The sequence below is a fragment of the Protopterus annectens genome, chromosome 2.part2 (assembly GCF_019279795.1).
Source record: "Protopterus annectens isolate FY-2018-M chromosome 2.part2, PAN1.0, whole genome shotgun sequence".
Lineage (NCBI taxonomy): Eukaryota > Metazoa > Chordata > Ceratodontiformes > Protopteridae > Protopterus > Protopterus annectens.
Genome location: NC_056730.1, coordinates 951,519,800 through 951,535,041, shown reverse-complemented (window position 1 = coordinate 951,535,041; position 15,242 = coordinate 951,519,800). Strand labels below are relative to the sequence as shown.

General features: G+C 44.8%; 1 protein-coding gene across 1 annotated transcript in view; it reads left to right on the top strand.

Moving 5' to 3' along the window:
• Window positions 1–15,242, top strand: part of WDR36 (WD repeat domain 36) — a 1,582,076-nt gene that overhangs the window by 726,693 nt on the left and 840,141 nt on the right. The window contains exon 10 of the mRNA XM_044064266.1: window positions 2,758–2,823. Within this exon, the coding sequence (XP_043920201.1) occupies window positions 2,758–2,823 (66 nt within the window). The remainder of the gene's footprint in view (window positions 1–2,757; window positions 2,824–15,242) is intronic.

Here is a 15,242-nt window from a genome sequence, read left to right as displayed (position 1 = left end):
AGTGAGAGGACTTTTGTAATATGAGCCTTGTTCAGTGGGTGTGAATTCCCTTTAAAAAAGTGCTTTTCTGTACATGATGAAACTACAGAAAGTAGTTGAGACTGTGTTACATTACTTAGGGAATTTGTACTTGAAATTGCCACGGATTCAAAGGACAATCATAAGGCCTTTTTCAGCTATGTTAGGAACCTGGGTGGAAACTCCCAGATATGCTCAGAATTAGTCCAAAATGATACAAAAATCACTGAACCCACAGACATTGCCAACATACTGGCAGACAGGTTCAGTGAAAACTTCACCCCCCTCTCCCCCCCTAAAGGAGAGATAACTGTCCCAGCAGAGTGTAGCCTCCCAGACATCTCAAATGCGCAGGTGAAAGCTGCTCTCTCTAAAGCTAAAAACACAGCATCAATGGGACCGGATGGTGTCCCTGGCTGTGTGCTACACGAGCTAAATGAGGAATTAAACCCGCACATAAGGCAGCTGTTTAATCTCAGTCTTACCACAGGATACGTGCCCAAGGAGTGGCGTACGGCAATTGTGGTCCCACTCCACAAAGGCGGTGCCTCTACGGACCCTGGTAATTACCGCCCCATAAGCTTAACAAGTCTAGTCTGCAAAGCTATGGAGAGGATCATAATGGAGATCATAAACAAAGATATAGGGGACTTGCAGACATTGGACCCGACCCAGTTTGGCTTCGTCAAGGGCAGATCATGCCTTTTGAACTTGGTCGACTTCTTCGAAACAGTCACCAAGGCCATTGATGAGGGAAAGGCAGTCCATACAGCCTACCTTGACCTTGCAAAGGCCTTCGACACAATACCCCACTCGGGTATTGTAGAAAAACTTACCAGCTTAAATGTAAACCCATATGTCACAATATGGGTTGCAAACTGGCTTAAGGACAGTACCCACAGGGTTAGAGTTGCTGGCGCTATGTCAGACTCCAAGCCGGTCACAAGCGGTGTCCCACAGGGCTCGGTCCTTGGCCCCCTATTGTTCGGCATCTACTTCTCAGAAGTACAGGCCAACATGGGAGGACTTTGGCTGACAAAGTTTGCAGACGACTGCAAACTGGGCGCCATAGTGGAAAGTGCATCGGACACAGATATCCTTCAGAAGGGACTCACGGAAACAGATAGCTGGTGCCAGAGCCATGGCCTGAAGTTAAACGCCAAAAAATGTATAGTCATACCCTTCAGGAAAAACAAGGTAACCCCAAGCTACCATATAGGTGGCAATCCACTAAGCACAGAAGAGGTTATCGGGGACCTGGGGACCCAGGTTGACAGTGGCCTTTCTTTTGACACTCACGTTGCTAAAGTGGTTAGAAAGACCTTCTACATTGCCCACTTGATCATGAAGGGATTCACATCCAGATCTAGTGAGGTCATTGTTCCCCTGTTCCCCTGTACTCTTCACTTATCAGACCTATGATCGAGTACAATGCCACATTCGGGATGTATCGCACCCGACATCTGCAGCAATTGGAGAGACCCCAAAAGTTCCTCACCAAAAGGATAAAGGGACTCCAAAATCTGTCATATGCTGCCAGATTGAAGAAACTCCAGCTCTATTCAGTTGCATACCATCTGCTCAGAGGTGACATGTGCCTGACATACAAGGCCATGTCCAACCCGGAATTAATGGACATGCTCCACCTCAAAAAATCCAAATCCACCAAAACCACTAGAGCAAGCGACTTAAACCTTAGCACGGATATAAATAGGATGTGCTGGAGGGATAGATTTATCACTCAGAGACTCCCTATGCTGTGGAATAAAATCCCGGTCCATGTGAGGCAGAGCACCTCGCTGGCTCTGTTAAAGAGAAATCTTGACCTGTGGATGGGAGATTGTAGGTTTATCCCGGGAATCATCTCTGTGTCACTGCTGGACAGAGGCACAACAAACTAATGGGCACAGTATTTTTTCATATAAGGGGTGGCGTAAGCCACAAAAATTTGGGCTAGGCTTATGGATGCCTTAGGGCAGATAGCCTAGTATAAACCTATGAACCTATGATGGGCACATTGTTGAAAAGGATTGATCAAGTTGGAAATGAGATGTTTCATAGCTGTAACTAAGGACAGCTGCACTGGGTACAAGTTGTTAGGGAGCTGAAGCTGCATTTGCAGACCAGGTTTGAATGCACTACTAGTATTCATTTATAAAGCCACAAGTGTACTGCATTCACAGAAGCAGTTACCGTAACATTGTTCTTTTTGCAGCTAATTACAGTTGTAGCAAGCCATTTGCTAAAGTAACTTTTTTTATCCACAAATTTGGGGTGAGGAGGGCAGTAGTCTGGGGAAATGACCATGCCATAACCTAACTGTGGCTCTGAGAAGTTTACCATTCTGGTGCCAGTCTTTGGCCTTACTATGTACATTTTAAGAAGTTTAGATTTGCATTTCTATGTACATAAGTATTTAGTTTAATCATTTCTTTTGTGACATTTTATAGTTTTTGGCTTCTTTTACATAATGTGAATGATCAGTGGCATTTAACAGTCTGCTGTCATAAGCCTAGCAATTTTGGGGAGGGAATTAAGGGTGTGGACTTGTAATGAGCTTCATCTTTTAGTATTGTTTTTGTTTTATTCTGTTTAGATCTGTGCTTTGTTTGTAAATAAGTCAGTTAACCAGACAATGATGCTGCCTTTCCACTAAAAACAGACCTCCATCCAGTTAACAAAGTAGATAAACTTTTAATACTTTACATAACTTAGAGTTGTTTTTTTTTCCTTGATTAGGTCAGGATGGGACTTTGCAGTCCTTCTCTACTGTTCATGAAAGTTTCAATAAGAGCCTGGGGCATGGTAAGTAATGAGCATATTTTTTGTTTCTTTATCCATACTGTTGTTAAGACCACAGGAAGGTAAATACCTTATTATGCATAAATGTTTGACAGATTAGTAACTAATATTGTAATTCTGTTAACTAATACTGTAATTCCTAACTCTTCATCTTGTCCTATTAACATCTCAGGGATGACTGTGCTTTTAGTAAAATAAAGAAATCAACTTCAATGGACCCTGATCTGATCACCTCCATACGGTTACTAGCAGTTAAAAATTACTTACTACCAATATTACATGTAATATTTAACAAGCTATTGCAAGCATGTACTTTTTCCGGTTTGTGGAAAGCATCTACTATGACACCAATATATAAAAAAAAGTAATAGAAGTGGTATTAACATATAGTCCTACTAGCCTTACTTAAATTCTGGACAAATGCTTTAAAATATACATTACTGAAGTACCGGGGACCAATAGCACATATATCACCATTTTGGATTTGGATCAGTATGGTTTTGTAAAGGGTAGATCTATGTTTACATTTTTTATGATGAAATTGCCAACGCTTTTGATCTGTCCAGGTCTCTCATGTGGAATAGTTTTCTTAGCCTTAGCCAAAGACTTTGACTCCCTTACTCATCTGCCAAACAGGGAGTCCAGAGCGATGGACAGTTTTAGTAAGTGAGTTTATGCCTCTGCCTCTCTTTCACTCAGAGCGTTAAACTACCTGGCACACTTTACTTGCAGAGGGAACTGGTAAAGGAACCATCAGACTCTCTTGCAGAGATCATGTCGGTGGAGGACTTCAAAAAGGTCTCCCCCTGACTGAAAACTCTTTCGTCCTTGTCCAGATGTTCTTCATGGTTCGGAACTGGTAAAGGAACCATCAGACTCTCTTGTAGAGATCATGTTGGTGGAGGACTTCAAAAAGGTCTCTCCCTGACTGAAAACTCTTTCGTCCTTGTCCAGATGTTCTTCGTGGTTCACTGTTGCAGTCATCACATTTGGGTTATCTGCTTGCAGTAGCCCTCAGTCGGCCTGATTATCAAAGTCTTGGGTCCTGCGTCAGTTGCTGTCTCATCTTCCATGACGTCAGGTAGTCAGGGGTATAAAGCATGCAGCCGACGCCATTACATCAGTCTTTATTGCCATGCGGTGCGGTGCCTGAAGCAGAAGCAGTTCAGTTCGCAAGTGCCGGTCGGCCGACTCCTGTTTTGCACTTTAAAAGTTGTTTTTTTTGCCTTGTTTAATTGTTGTAGGCTACACACTCAAGTGTGCTAGCCGATCTAAAGCATTTACTGTATTCTTGTGCCCTGTTTCTGTTGTATAAGTATAAAAAGAAAAAAAATCCTTGTTTCCCGCCTTTTCTGAACTAGAGTAGTCCAGTTTTCAGGTCTTGCTGAATTCTAGGCTGTGTCATAGTTCCTGTGTTGCCCGTATCCTTACCTGGATAGGAGGAAGCTTCTCTGTTCACCAGTGAGAGTGGGGAGCTCTGAGCAGCCTCTCTGTCCCTGGAGGAGTGGTCTCAGCCAGTAACTAGTAGCTTATTGGCCGTTTTGGGCCATTTCCTATCTTTCAAACTCAGTGCCTTAAAACCCGCTTTAGCATGGTTTTGCGCATTGCTCAACATCGCGCAATGTCACGCAGTGCCGTTTAAGCAGTTTTAAACTATTCCCGGCTCCTTTTCCCTTAGAACTAGTCAACTCTCAAAATAAGCACTATGCCTTCATTCTACAGCCCAGCACTTGCTCAAATTTCTCACTAAGCACTAACAAACTTTAGCACTACATCCCCTTATACTATCAGGAAGTACAAGGCTCCCTATCCGTCCACTCTGGACAATCAATAAATCAGTTCTTTAAACCATCCAGACATGTCCAAAGCGCAGTTTCAGGTATACTCTCCAGTCCAGTTGGTGAATCTGGGAGTCTTAAGGCAATGTTACAGTTGTCTTATGTACACAGACAACCCACTATACAGCCAAACTGGAGGCCGAGCTCTCTCAACCCAAGACTGGCACAGTCAGGAGGAGAAGAAAACCACTCTCACCACACAACCAGTCACACATAGACCAATTGCACCAGCAAACAAGACACACAAACCCACAAAAACATACTCTGAGGCTCTAAATAAAAATTTGCCAAAGCAACACAGACCTCCAAAGCAGACATCCAAGCAACCGCTACCCCACAACAACTTTCACGTATCACATACTTCACAAAGTCAGTGTGCCACGCAGTCGCAGCCCCTAAGGCTAAATAACACACCTAATACACTAGTAATTGGAGACTCTATTGTCAGGCACACTGATGTCCCACTCACCAGACTGAACAAGGAGAAGGTCACTGTGAGCTGCCTGTCGGGTGCCAGTATCCGCCACATAACACAAGCACTCAGGTCACTCCACAGCAGGTACAAATATGACTCTGTCATTGTCCATGTTGGTGTGAATGACCTGAGATGTACCTCCCTGGACTACATGAAAAGAGACATAGAGGAGCTCTCTGATCATGTAGCCCAGGCCAGTATGACCCTGACCCTGAGTAGCATCTTTCCCTCACCAAGAGTGATGCCACAGTATAAAGACAAAATGATCAATTTTAACAATTGGCTAAGCTGTTGGTGTCATTCAAAGGGGATCCAGTGTCTGTCAGCCTGGGATGACACGCTCGACAAGCCACGTTGCTTCGCCAGGGACAGCTTGCACCTGTCACCCTTAGGCTTTTGAATACTGGCTGAGGCTCTTGCCACCCCCTTAGTGCCTTTTTTAGGCAAGGCTCAAAAGACAAACCCACCTCCATAAACAATACCAGAAACAAAAAACTAAGGGTAATGCTACTGCACGCCAGACATCTAAACCTCAAGATGCGTGTAATCGAGGCACTCCTCAGTATGGAGAAAATCGATATCTGTGCAGTAACAGAAACCTGGTTCAAGGCCCTAGAGAGCACCCCAGCGCTACCAGGATTCAACTCATACCATTCTTTTCGGCCCCAGAGCTCGGACCGAAATACTTAAGGTGGGGGAGTATCCATTTTCATCAAGGATACACACACCTCCAGGTTAGTGGCACTGCACGAGGCAGAGGAAACCATCCATGTGCAAGTAACAGTAGGTAAAACTGCTTCAGTTTTTAGCCTGCTACAGATCACCCACCTTGTCTCAGGACCTCCACTCGGCATTCCTGTGAACATTGGAGAATATGAAGGTCTCACCAAACACCATGATATTGGGGGATTTCAACTACCCAAACATGGATTGGGAAAACTACTCAAGTCTCAACTCTTTCACCCAATGATTCCTGGAGTTTATAAACTCAAACGCCATGGAACAACTGGTCACCACTCCCACAAGAGGGGACAACATATTGGACTTGGTCATCACCAACATGGGGGCTCAGTGTTCCACACCAGAGGTAAACCCCTTGTTGGTAAGATCAGACCATAAACTAATCACAGTGGACATCCACATCCCGACCCCACCCCCAGCCAAGGAAACCACTGTGAAAAATTTCTCAAAAGCAAACTTCAGACTTCTCAAGACAGAGGTGGAATGTTTCAAAGTCTCTGAGCAAATGGAAAATGCTACCCAAACCGCAGAATCCTTTACAAATGCACTCTATGAGCACCTACAGGAATGCATGGATTGTGCCATCCCAAGTAAAACTAAAACTCCCTCCTCCAAAAATAGACCAGTCTGGTGGACCCCAGCCATAAATAAGCTATACAACAGAAGGAGGAAACTATTACATGATAAGGCAAAATCCCAAAAAAGGAAGGCATCCCATCAGTACTAGCAAGAAACTTCAATCTCTCATAAAATCATCAAAGGCTAGCTTGGAAAGAAAAATCGCTAAAGACTCTAAAGATAATCACAAGGCGTTCTGTAGCTACGTCAGGAATCTGGGTGGCAACCCTCAGATCTGCTCTGAGATGGTGCAAAATGGCACAAAATACAGTGAACCCACTGACATTGCCAACATCCTGGCGGACAGGTTCAGTGCAAACTTTACCCCCCCTTCCCCCCAAAAAGAGCCAGTGTCTATCCCAGAAGAATGCAGTCCCCCAGACATCACAGACACGCAGGTGAAAGCAGCCCTCTCCAAGGTAAAAAAACACAGCATCAATGGGACTGGATGGTATCCCGGGCTGCGTCTTACACGAGCTCCAAAATGAACTAAACCCTCACATAAATTCACTGTTCCAGCTCAGCCTTACCACAGGTTATGTACCCAAAGAATGGCGTACAGCAACAGTGATCCCGCTCCACAAAGGTGGCGCCACAACGGATCCCGGAAACTAACGCCCTATAAGCCTGACTAACCTGGTCTGCAAGGCTATGGAGCGCATCATGGATCTCATAAACAAAGACATTGGGAACCTCCAAACACTGGACCTTACCCAATTCGGCTTTGTTAAAGACAGATCTTGCCTTTTAAACCGAGTTCACTTCTTCGAAATAGTAACCAAAGCCATAGATGAGGGAAAGGTAGTCCACACAGCCTACCTCGACCTTGCAAAGGCCTTTGACACAATACCCCACTCTGGCATCATAAATAAGCTTACCAGCTTAAATATTAACCCATATGTCACAAGATGGGTTGCAAACTGGCTCAGGGATAGAACTCACATGGTCAGAGTCGCGGGTGCCATGTCCAACTCTAAACCAGTTACAAGTGGCATCCCACAGGGCTCAGTCCTAGGACCCCTCTTGTTCAGTATATACTTCTCTGAAGTACAGGCAAACCCGGGAGGACTATGGCTTACCAAGTTCGCAGATGATTGCAAACTGGGAGCCATAATCGACTCACCAGCTCTCACAAGCATTCTCCAGAAGGGCCGTACAGAGACTGATTCCTGGTGTCAGAACCATGGTCTCAAGCTAAATGCCAAAAAGTGCGTAGTCATCCCCTTTGGGTAAAACAAAGTGCTCACAAACTACCACATAGGAGGTAATCCACTAAGTACGGAAGAAGTAATTGGGGATCTGGGGACCCAAGTAGATAGCAACCTCTCCTTTGACAATCACATTGCCAAAGTGGTTAGAAAAACCTTCTATATAGCTCACCTAATCACAAAAGGGTTCACATCTAGATCAAGAGAGGTCATTGTGCCCCTCTACTCATCGCTCATCAGGCCCATAATTGAGTACAATGCCCCATTTGGGGTGTACCTTACCCGACACCTGCAACAGCTGGAGGGACCTCAAAAATACCTCACCAAGAAGATCATGGGCCTCAAACAGATGCCATATGCAACTAGACTAAAGAAACTCCAGCTCTACTCAGTTGCTTACCGCCTACTCAGAGATGATCTCTGCCTGACGTACAAGGCCATATCTAACCCAAAATTGTTGGACATGCGCTCCACCTTAAGAAAACCAAATCCATTAGAACTACATGCTCCAGGGATTTAAACCTTAACACAACAATAAATAGGATATGCTGGAGGGATAGATTCATATCCCAAAGGCTTCCCTCGCTCTGGAATAGAATCCCAGTCCATGTTAGGCAGAGCCCCTCGCTGACCCTCTATAAGAGAAATCTTGATGAGTGGATGGGAAATCGTAAATTTACTCCCGGGATCACTTCTATGGCCCTGCTAGACAGAGGCTCAGGAATCTTGTCTAAAAGGGAGGCGAAAGCCAACACATTCTGGCTAGGCTTATAAATGCCCTAGGGCAGATAGCCTAGTACCTACCTACGAACCTATACAGATTTTCATTCGTACTGCATTCCTTGCTTAGGCCCAGACAACGTACCTCACTGTCAGTTTTGTGACTTATTCAAACTTCGTACTATTTGTCATCGGTTAATTTACGCATCTAAATATTTTGGTACTCAGTTCAATTATCCAGAAATGGCTTCGGTAAGCCACCCAACTACCCACATTCCAAAAAAGCACAAAGATAAAGACAGAGACAGACAGCATAGGTCCAAAGCTGCCGATGACGCCTCTAAGCTAGTCTCCAATTCGCCGGTACTCAGTGAGGTGCTTTCGCACCCCCTGATGCCCGCTACTTCAGATTTGCAGGCCTTTTCTGAGACCCATTTGGAGTCCAGTATGCCGTGAGATGCTTCTTCGACTGTGGAACCAAGCAGTGGATGTCTCTACCTTGGATGGGTCTGGAGCCGCTGTGCAGGCACCGGTTTCTGAGGGTTTATTCAGGCCTACTGACTTGCATATTAAACCCACGCCATCGTCTTCTTCAAGGCCTAAAACTCTATTCATGCATAGAAAACTGATGCCCAGACCGAATGGTCAGGCCCTATGCCTAAAAAAACAAATAAGAATGGCTGAAGACCTTATTACTCTAATCAGGGGAAGCCACCCTTCCCCCCTCTAAGAAACCTAGGACTGATTTTCCTTCTGATTCTTCTGTCAAGCAGAGCCACAGAAGTGATCCCTGGGGTGAATTTCCTATCTCCCATCCAATCATCAAGCTTTTTCTTGAAGAGTGCTAATGAGGAGCTTTGTTTGATATAGATAGGCAGTTTGTTCCAGAGTATGGGAAGTCTCTGAGACAGGAATCTATCCCTCCAGCATGTTCTGTTTATTGTGGTGACAAGGCAAGGTTTAGGTCCCTAGAGCGTGTAGCTCTGAGGGATTGGGATTTCTTTATGTGGAGCATGTCCAACAGCTCTGGGTTTGACATAGCTTTGTATGTTAGGCAGAGATCGCCTCTGACACGGTCTGTGTAGGACATAGGCCGGTAATCCTCTTTGTGAGGTATTTCTGTGGCCTTTCCAGTTGTTGTAGATGTCCTTTGTGGTACATATCAAAAGGGGTGTTGTACTCTATAATGGGTATAATGAGTGTTGAGTAGAGGGGAACCATGACCTCTTTTTTTCCTGGATGAGAAACCTTTTGTGATGAGGTGTGCCACGTAGAAGGATTTCCTGACTACTGTGACGATGTGATTATCAAAAGAGAGACTACTGTCCACCTGTGTCCCAAGGTCTCTTGTCACACTTTCGGTGTCATGTAGACTACCGCCTATGTGGTAGTTCATGGGTACAGAGTTTTTACCAAAAGGGATGACAATGCACTTTTTGGCATTGAGCTTGAGGCCATGGCTTTAACACCAGGCATCTGCCTCCGTGAGGCCCTTTTGTAGGATGTCCACATCGTTAGGAGATTTGATTATGGCTCCTAGTTTGCAGTCATCTGTGAACTTTGTTAGCCAAAGACCTTCTGTGTTAGCCTGTACTTCAGAGAAGTAGATACCAAACAGGAGAGGAGCTAGGATTGAACCCTGTGGTACTCCGCTTGTCACTGGTCTGAAGTTGGATTTAGAGTCTGATACTTTCAAAGTGTGGGTTCGGTCAGTGAGCTAGTTGGCAGCCCATCTTGTGACATAGGGATTTATACCTAGTTTAGTGAGTTTGTCTACAATTCCAGAGTGGGGGATGGTGTCAAAAGCCTTGGCGAGATCTAGATAGGCTGTGTGTACCACCTTACCCTCATCTACCGCTTTGGTGACCACTTCAAAGAAGTCTATCAGGTTTAGGAGACATGATCTGCCTTTTACAAACCCGAACTGGATAGGGTCCAGAGTTTGGAGATTACCAATGTCATTGTTTATAAGTTCCATGATGATACATCCCATAGCCTTGCAGACCAGGCTCGTCAGGCTAATGGGGCAGTAGTTCCATGGTAGCTCCCCCTTTGTGGAGTGGGATAACCGTTGCTGTGTGCCATTCAGTGGGCACAAAGCTTGAGGTGAGGCTATGACTGAACATGGTACTTAGGTGGGGTGCCAGTTCATTCTGTAGTTCATGTAGAACGCAGCCTGGGATGTTGTCAGGGCTTTTTGAGAGTGTGTTTTTTACCTGTGCTGCCGTGATTACAGGTACTTTGCATTCTTCCGGTATAGAGATGGGCTCTTTAGAGGATGAGAGAGGGGTAAAGTTAGCACTGAACCTGTCTGTCAGGATGTTGGCAATATCCGTTGGTTCTGTATATTTAGTGCCATTTTGCTGTAACTCAGAGCAGATCTGAGTGTTGCCATTGAGATTCTTGACATAGCTATAGAATGCTTTGTGGTTGTCTTTAGAATCAGTGGCGATTTTGTTTTCGTAACTAGCTTTGGAGGCTTTTATGTGGGATCTCAGCTTCTTACTGAGGCTGACCACGGAGTTCCTCCAGTCATGGGATTTTACTCTTTTTTGCAACAGTTTCATTCTTCTGTTGTAGAGTTTGTTTATAGCAGGGGACCACCAGATTGGCTTCCTTTTTTTGGAGGATAGCATCTTGGTTCTGTTCGGGATTGCACGATCCATGCACTTGTGTAAGTGCTTATAAAATGCAATTGTATAGGATTCAGCAGTCGTATCTCTACTGTCCGTCAGCATGGGTGTCATGAAGTTTGCCACTTCTGTCTTAAGCGTGAAGTTGGCTTTGGAGAATTTTTTTATGGTGGTTTCCCTAATGGGGCGGTGGGTCTGGGATGTGGATGTCTAGGGTGATTTGCTTGTGGTCGGATCTGACCAACGAGGAATTGACCTCTGGTGTGGAACACCAGTTGCCCATGTTGGTAATGACCAGGTCTAGGATATTGCTGCCCCTGGTGGGGGTGTGGATAAGTTGATCCAAGGCATTAGAATTTATGAATTCCAGAAAATGTTGAGCACAAGAGTTGGTACATGAGTAGTTTTCCCAGTTAATGGTGGGGTAGTTAAAATCACCCATTATTAGGGTGTTAGGTTGTACCCTAATATGTTCCACTGTATCAACAAATGAGGAGTGGGAATCCTGGGGCATGATGGGGGATCTGTAGCAAGCTACAATTTGCATTGCAGTCTTGCCCAGAGTTAGTTGCACTTGGATAATCTCAGATGCATTATGCTGTGCAACTAGCCTGGAGGTGTGGATATCCTTAATGAATATTGACATGCCTCCGCCTTTAGTGCTTCGGTCCACGTTAGGTGGCCGAAAGGTGTGGTATGAATTATAGCCTGGTAATGCCGGGGTGCTCTCTGGAGCCTTGAACCAGGTCTCTGTCACTGCACAGATGTCGATGTTCTCCATTTTAAGGAGTGCCTCGAGTGAGTGCATTTTGAGGTTTAGACTTCTAGCATTGAGTAGCATTACCCTCAGATTTTGCTTGCTTGTACCTGTTACAGTGGTGAATTTGTCATTTGAATCTTGCCTAAAAAAGACACTACAGGGGTGGCAAGAGCCATAGCCAGTATCCAGAATCCCAAGGGCGACAGGTGCAGGCCATCTCTGGCAAAGCATCATGGTTTGTCGATCATGTCATCCCAGGCAGACAGATACTGGATCCCCTTAGAATGACACCAGAAGCTTAGCCAATTTTTGAAGTCAATCATTTTGTCCTTGTACTGTGGTATCATTCTAGGTGATGGCAGGATGCTACTCAGGGCTAGGGTCATACCTGCCTGGGCTACAAGATCAGAAAGCTCCTCCATGTCTCTCTTCATGTAGTCCAGGGAGGTACGTCTCCGGTCATTCACACCAACATGGACAATGACAGAGTCATATTTGAACTTGCTGTGGAGTGACCTGAGTGCATGTGTTATGTGGCGGATCCTGGCACCTGACAGGCAGCTGACAGTGACTTTCTCCTTGTTTAGCCTGGTCAGTGGAACATCAGTGTGCTTGACTATAGAGTCACCTATGACTAAAGCGTTAGGTACGTTATGTCTTATGGCCTGTGGTTGAGTGGCACACTGAGTTTGTGGGCTGTGTCATTTGGGTTGTGTTTTGGGGGTGGAGGTTGCTTGCGTTTCTGCTTTGGAGGTCCCTGTTGCTTGGGTAGATTTTTTTGAGATCCTCCACGAATGTAGGTGTGTGTTTTGTGTTTCTATGTGTGTTTTGGTGGTGTAGGTTTTGAGGGACTATGTAATGTGTGGTGTGGTGCAAGTGTTTACCTTCTCCTCTTGACTGTCTAGTCCAGTCTTCGGTGACGAGAGCTTTGCTTCCAGTTTGGTTATATAAGTGCATCTCTCACAGGTTGTAGTGTTGGTGGTAGGAGGAGAGGGTTGTCTGTGTACATGAGGCAATTGCTGCATTACTCCAAGATGCCCAGGTTCATCAGGTATTCAGAAGAAAACACCGGGAGCTGACCCTTAGACATGCCTGGATAGGTGCTTATTTATTAAGTACTAAAAACTGTTTTCTTCTAGACAGGTGAGGAAAGTTGAGTGCTGTAGTAATTTGTAGCTTATTAAGTGCCTACAATGAGTTCTGAACAAGTGCTGAGCTCAAAGAAACAGATTTGAGTGCTGAAACTAGAAAACTGGCTAGTTCTAAGAAAGAAAATTAAGCTAGAAGGCTTCCCTCCAACACAGAAAGGCTTGGGGGCTCAGAAGCTTACAAACAGTCCTGGATACAGCAAGTCAGTATCTGGACTAGACAACTTATAGGAAAGGCAGGAAACAAGCTTAGAAATTTTTTTTTTTTTTGTAAAGTGGAAATGGGAAAGGAGGAGCAGAAACTAACTGGGTTGGCCTTCTCAAATGTTCTCCTTGGAATAGGCAGAATGAGGTAATGACACTAGACTGGGTGGAGTGTCCCAGATCAAATTTACAGTAGGGGTGGGCAACTGCAAAGCCACCAAGTATAAAAACAGGATACCAAGAGGGAGTGAGGGTGGACAAAAATCAGAACAAACAAACCCAACCAGATGCTTAACAACTGTAGAAAATTCTACTTAATACCTCACACACAGTGAGTAAAATAAAAGTGCTATAAATAACTCAGAAATAAGCAAAAAACAGGATACTTAATGTTATACATCTCAGATTCGTTAGCTCAGAGCACCTTCCTCTGATTAGCTCAGTGTGACATGGCAGAAACAGTCACAAGTTAACTTCTTAAGTAACAAAGTTGAAACCTGAAACAACTTTAAAAAAAGCTTGGAAGAACCAATGAGGTGCTTATTCCAAGGCGTAGTCCAGGTAACCCCAGTCAGCCAATGACCACAAACAATTCACTCTCACTGAAATGCTATACTGGCTTTGGCTAAGCTATGATGACCTGGGACATGTGCTCAGACACACACAGCCTCTACTAACAAACAACCAGGCCCAAAACACAAACCTGAGTATGGACAGTGCTACACTGCCAACACTACGTAGGCAGAAAAAAACTGCAGAAATGTTTAAACAGATAAAGGATCAAGGAGACTCTAGAGAGTGCTTTTAAATGCAAACAAGTTATATGATACACTCCTAACAGGAAATCAGAACAAACAAACCCAACCAGATGCTTAACAATTGCAGAAAATTCTACTTAATACCTTACACACAGTGAGTAAAATAAAAGTGCTATAAATAACTCAGAAATAAGCATAAAACATGATGCTTAATGTTATACATCTCAGATTCGTTAGCTCAGAGCCCTTCCTCTGACTTCCTCCAATTAGCTCAGTGTGAAAATAGACAGACACTCCAGACTTCATCTGCACATCCAGCTGGGAGCCAGTCATTTTCTTTCAGAGCTCTGCCTTTTAAACTCACTACAGTCCCCAGGGTGTTTACCATATGTATGACAGTAGTCACAGCTCACCTGAGACTGCAAGGATTCTGGGTATTTACTTATCTGGACTGACTCTTCACTGCCCCAACCAGGCATCAAATTCTCCAGGCCAGGGATTACTTCAACTTTTCCAATCTGGGGATCACTGTAAACCTGATAGTCGAACCCATCTCCGGTTCAGAGTTTTAAATTCATCGGAGCTGCCTTGGGCACAGTAAACCAGATTGTGGCCCTACCCTGTCATCGCATTGAGACCTTGAGAGATCATGTTCGAGCCGTCTTAAAACGGTTTCCCCCACCGGCAAGGCTGATACTTCAGGCTCTAGGATCTATGGTGGCTGCCATCCCTTTAGTCTCTCTTACAGGGTAATTTATGCGAGTTCTTCATTGGATTCTGGCTGCTCAATGGTCAATACTCTACCAGCTTCTGTCTTTTCCTGTCAAATTCACTTTGGATTGCAGAAGGCATCTTCATTGGTGGTTGCTGTTGGATGATCTTAACGATAGGCAGGCCCTTCATCCTCTCAGCCACAGTGACTGTGGATGCTTCCCAGTTGGGGTGGGAGACATTTCAAGGGAAAGATGGTCCAAGGCACGTGGTCACACATAGAGACCAGATTGCATATCAGTGTTCTGGAAATAAGAGCAGTCCTCCTCACTCTACAAGCCTTTCAGGACATTCTATGTCTAGGAACAATTGCAATTCACACAGGTAACATGTTGGTGGTGTGGTACAACAACCAACAGTGAGGAACCTAGTCTTACCCACTGTGCAGAGAGGCCATGAGGGTTTGGAATGGGTGATGTCTTCTGACCATTTTCTGCTTACAGCTCACATGCCAGGGAATCCAACGTCTTGGCAGAAAAGCTCAGCAGGTCCATCCTGACCCCTTACGAGTGTTCCCTCAATCAATCAGTAACTTACTTGATTGGGGC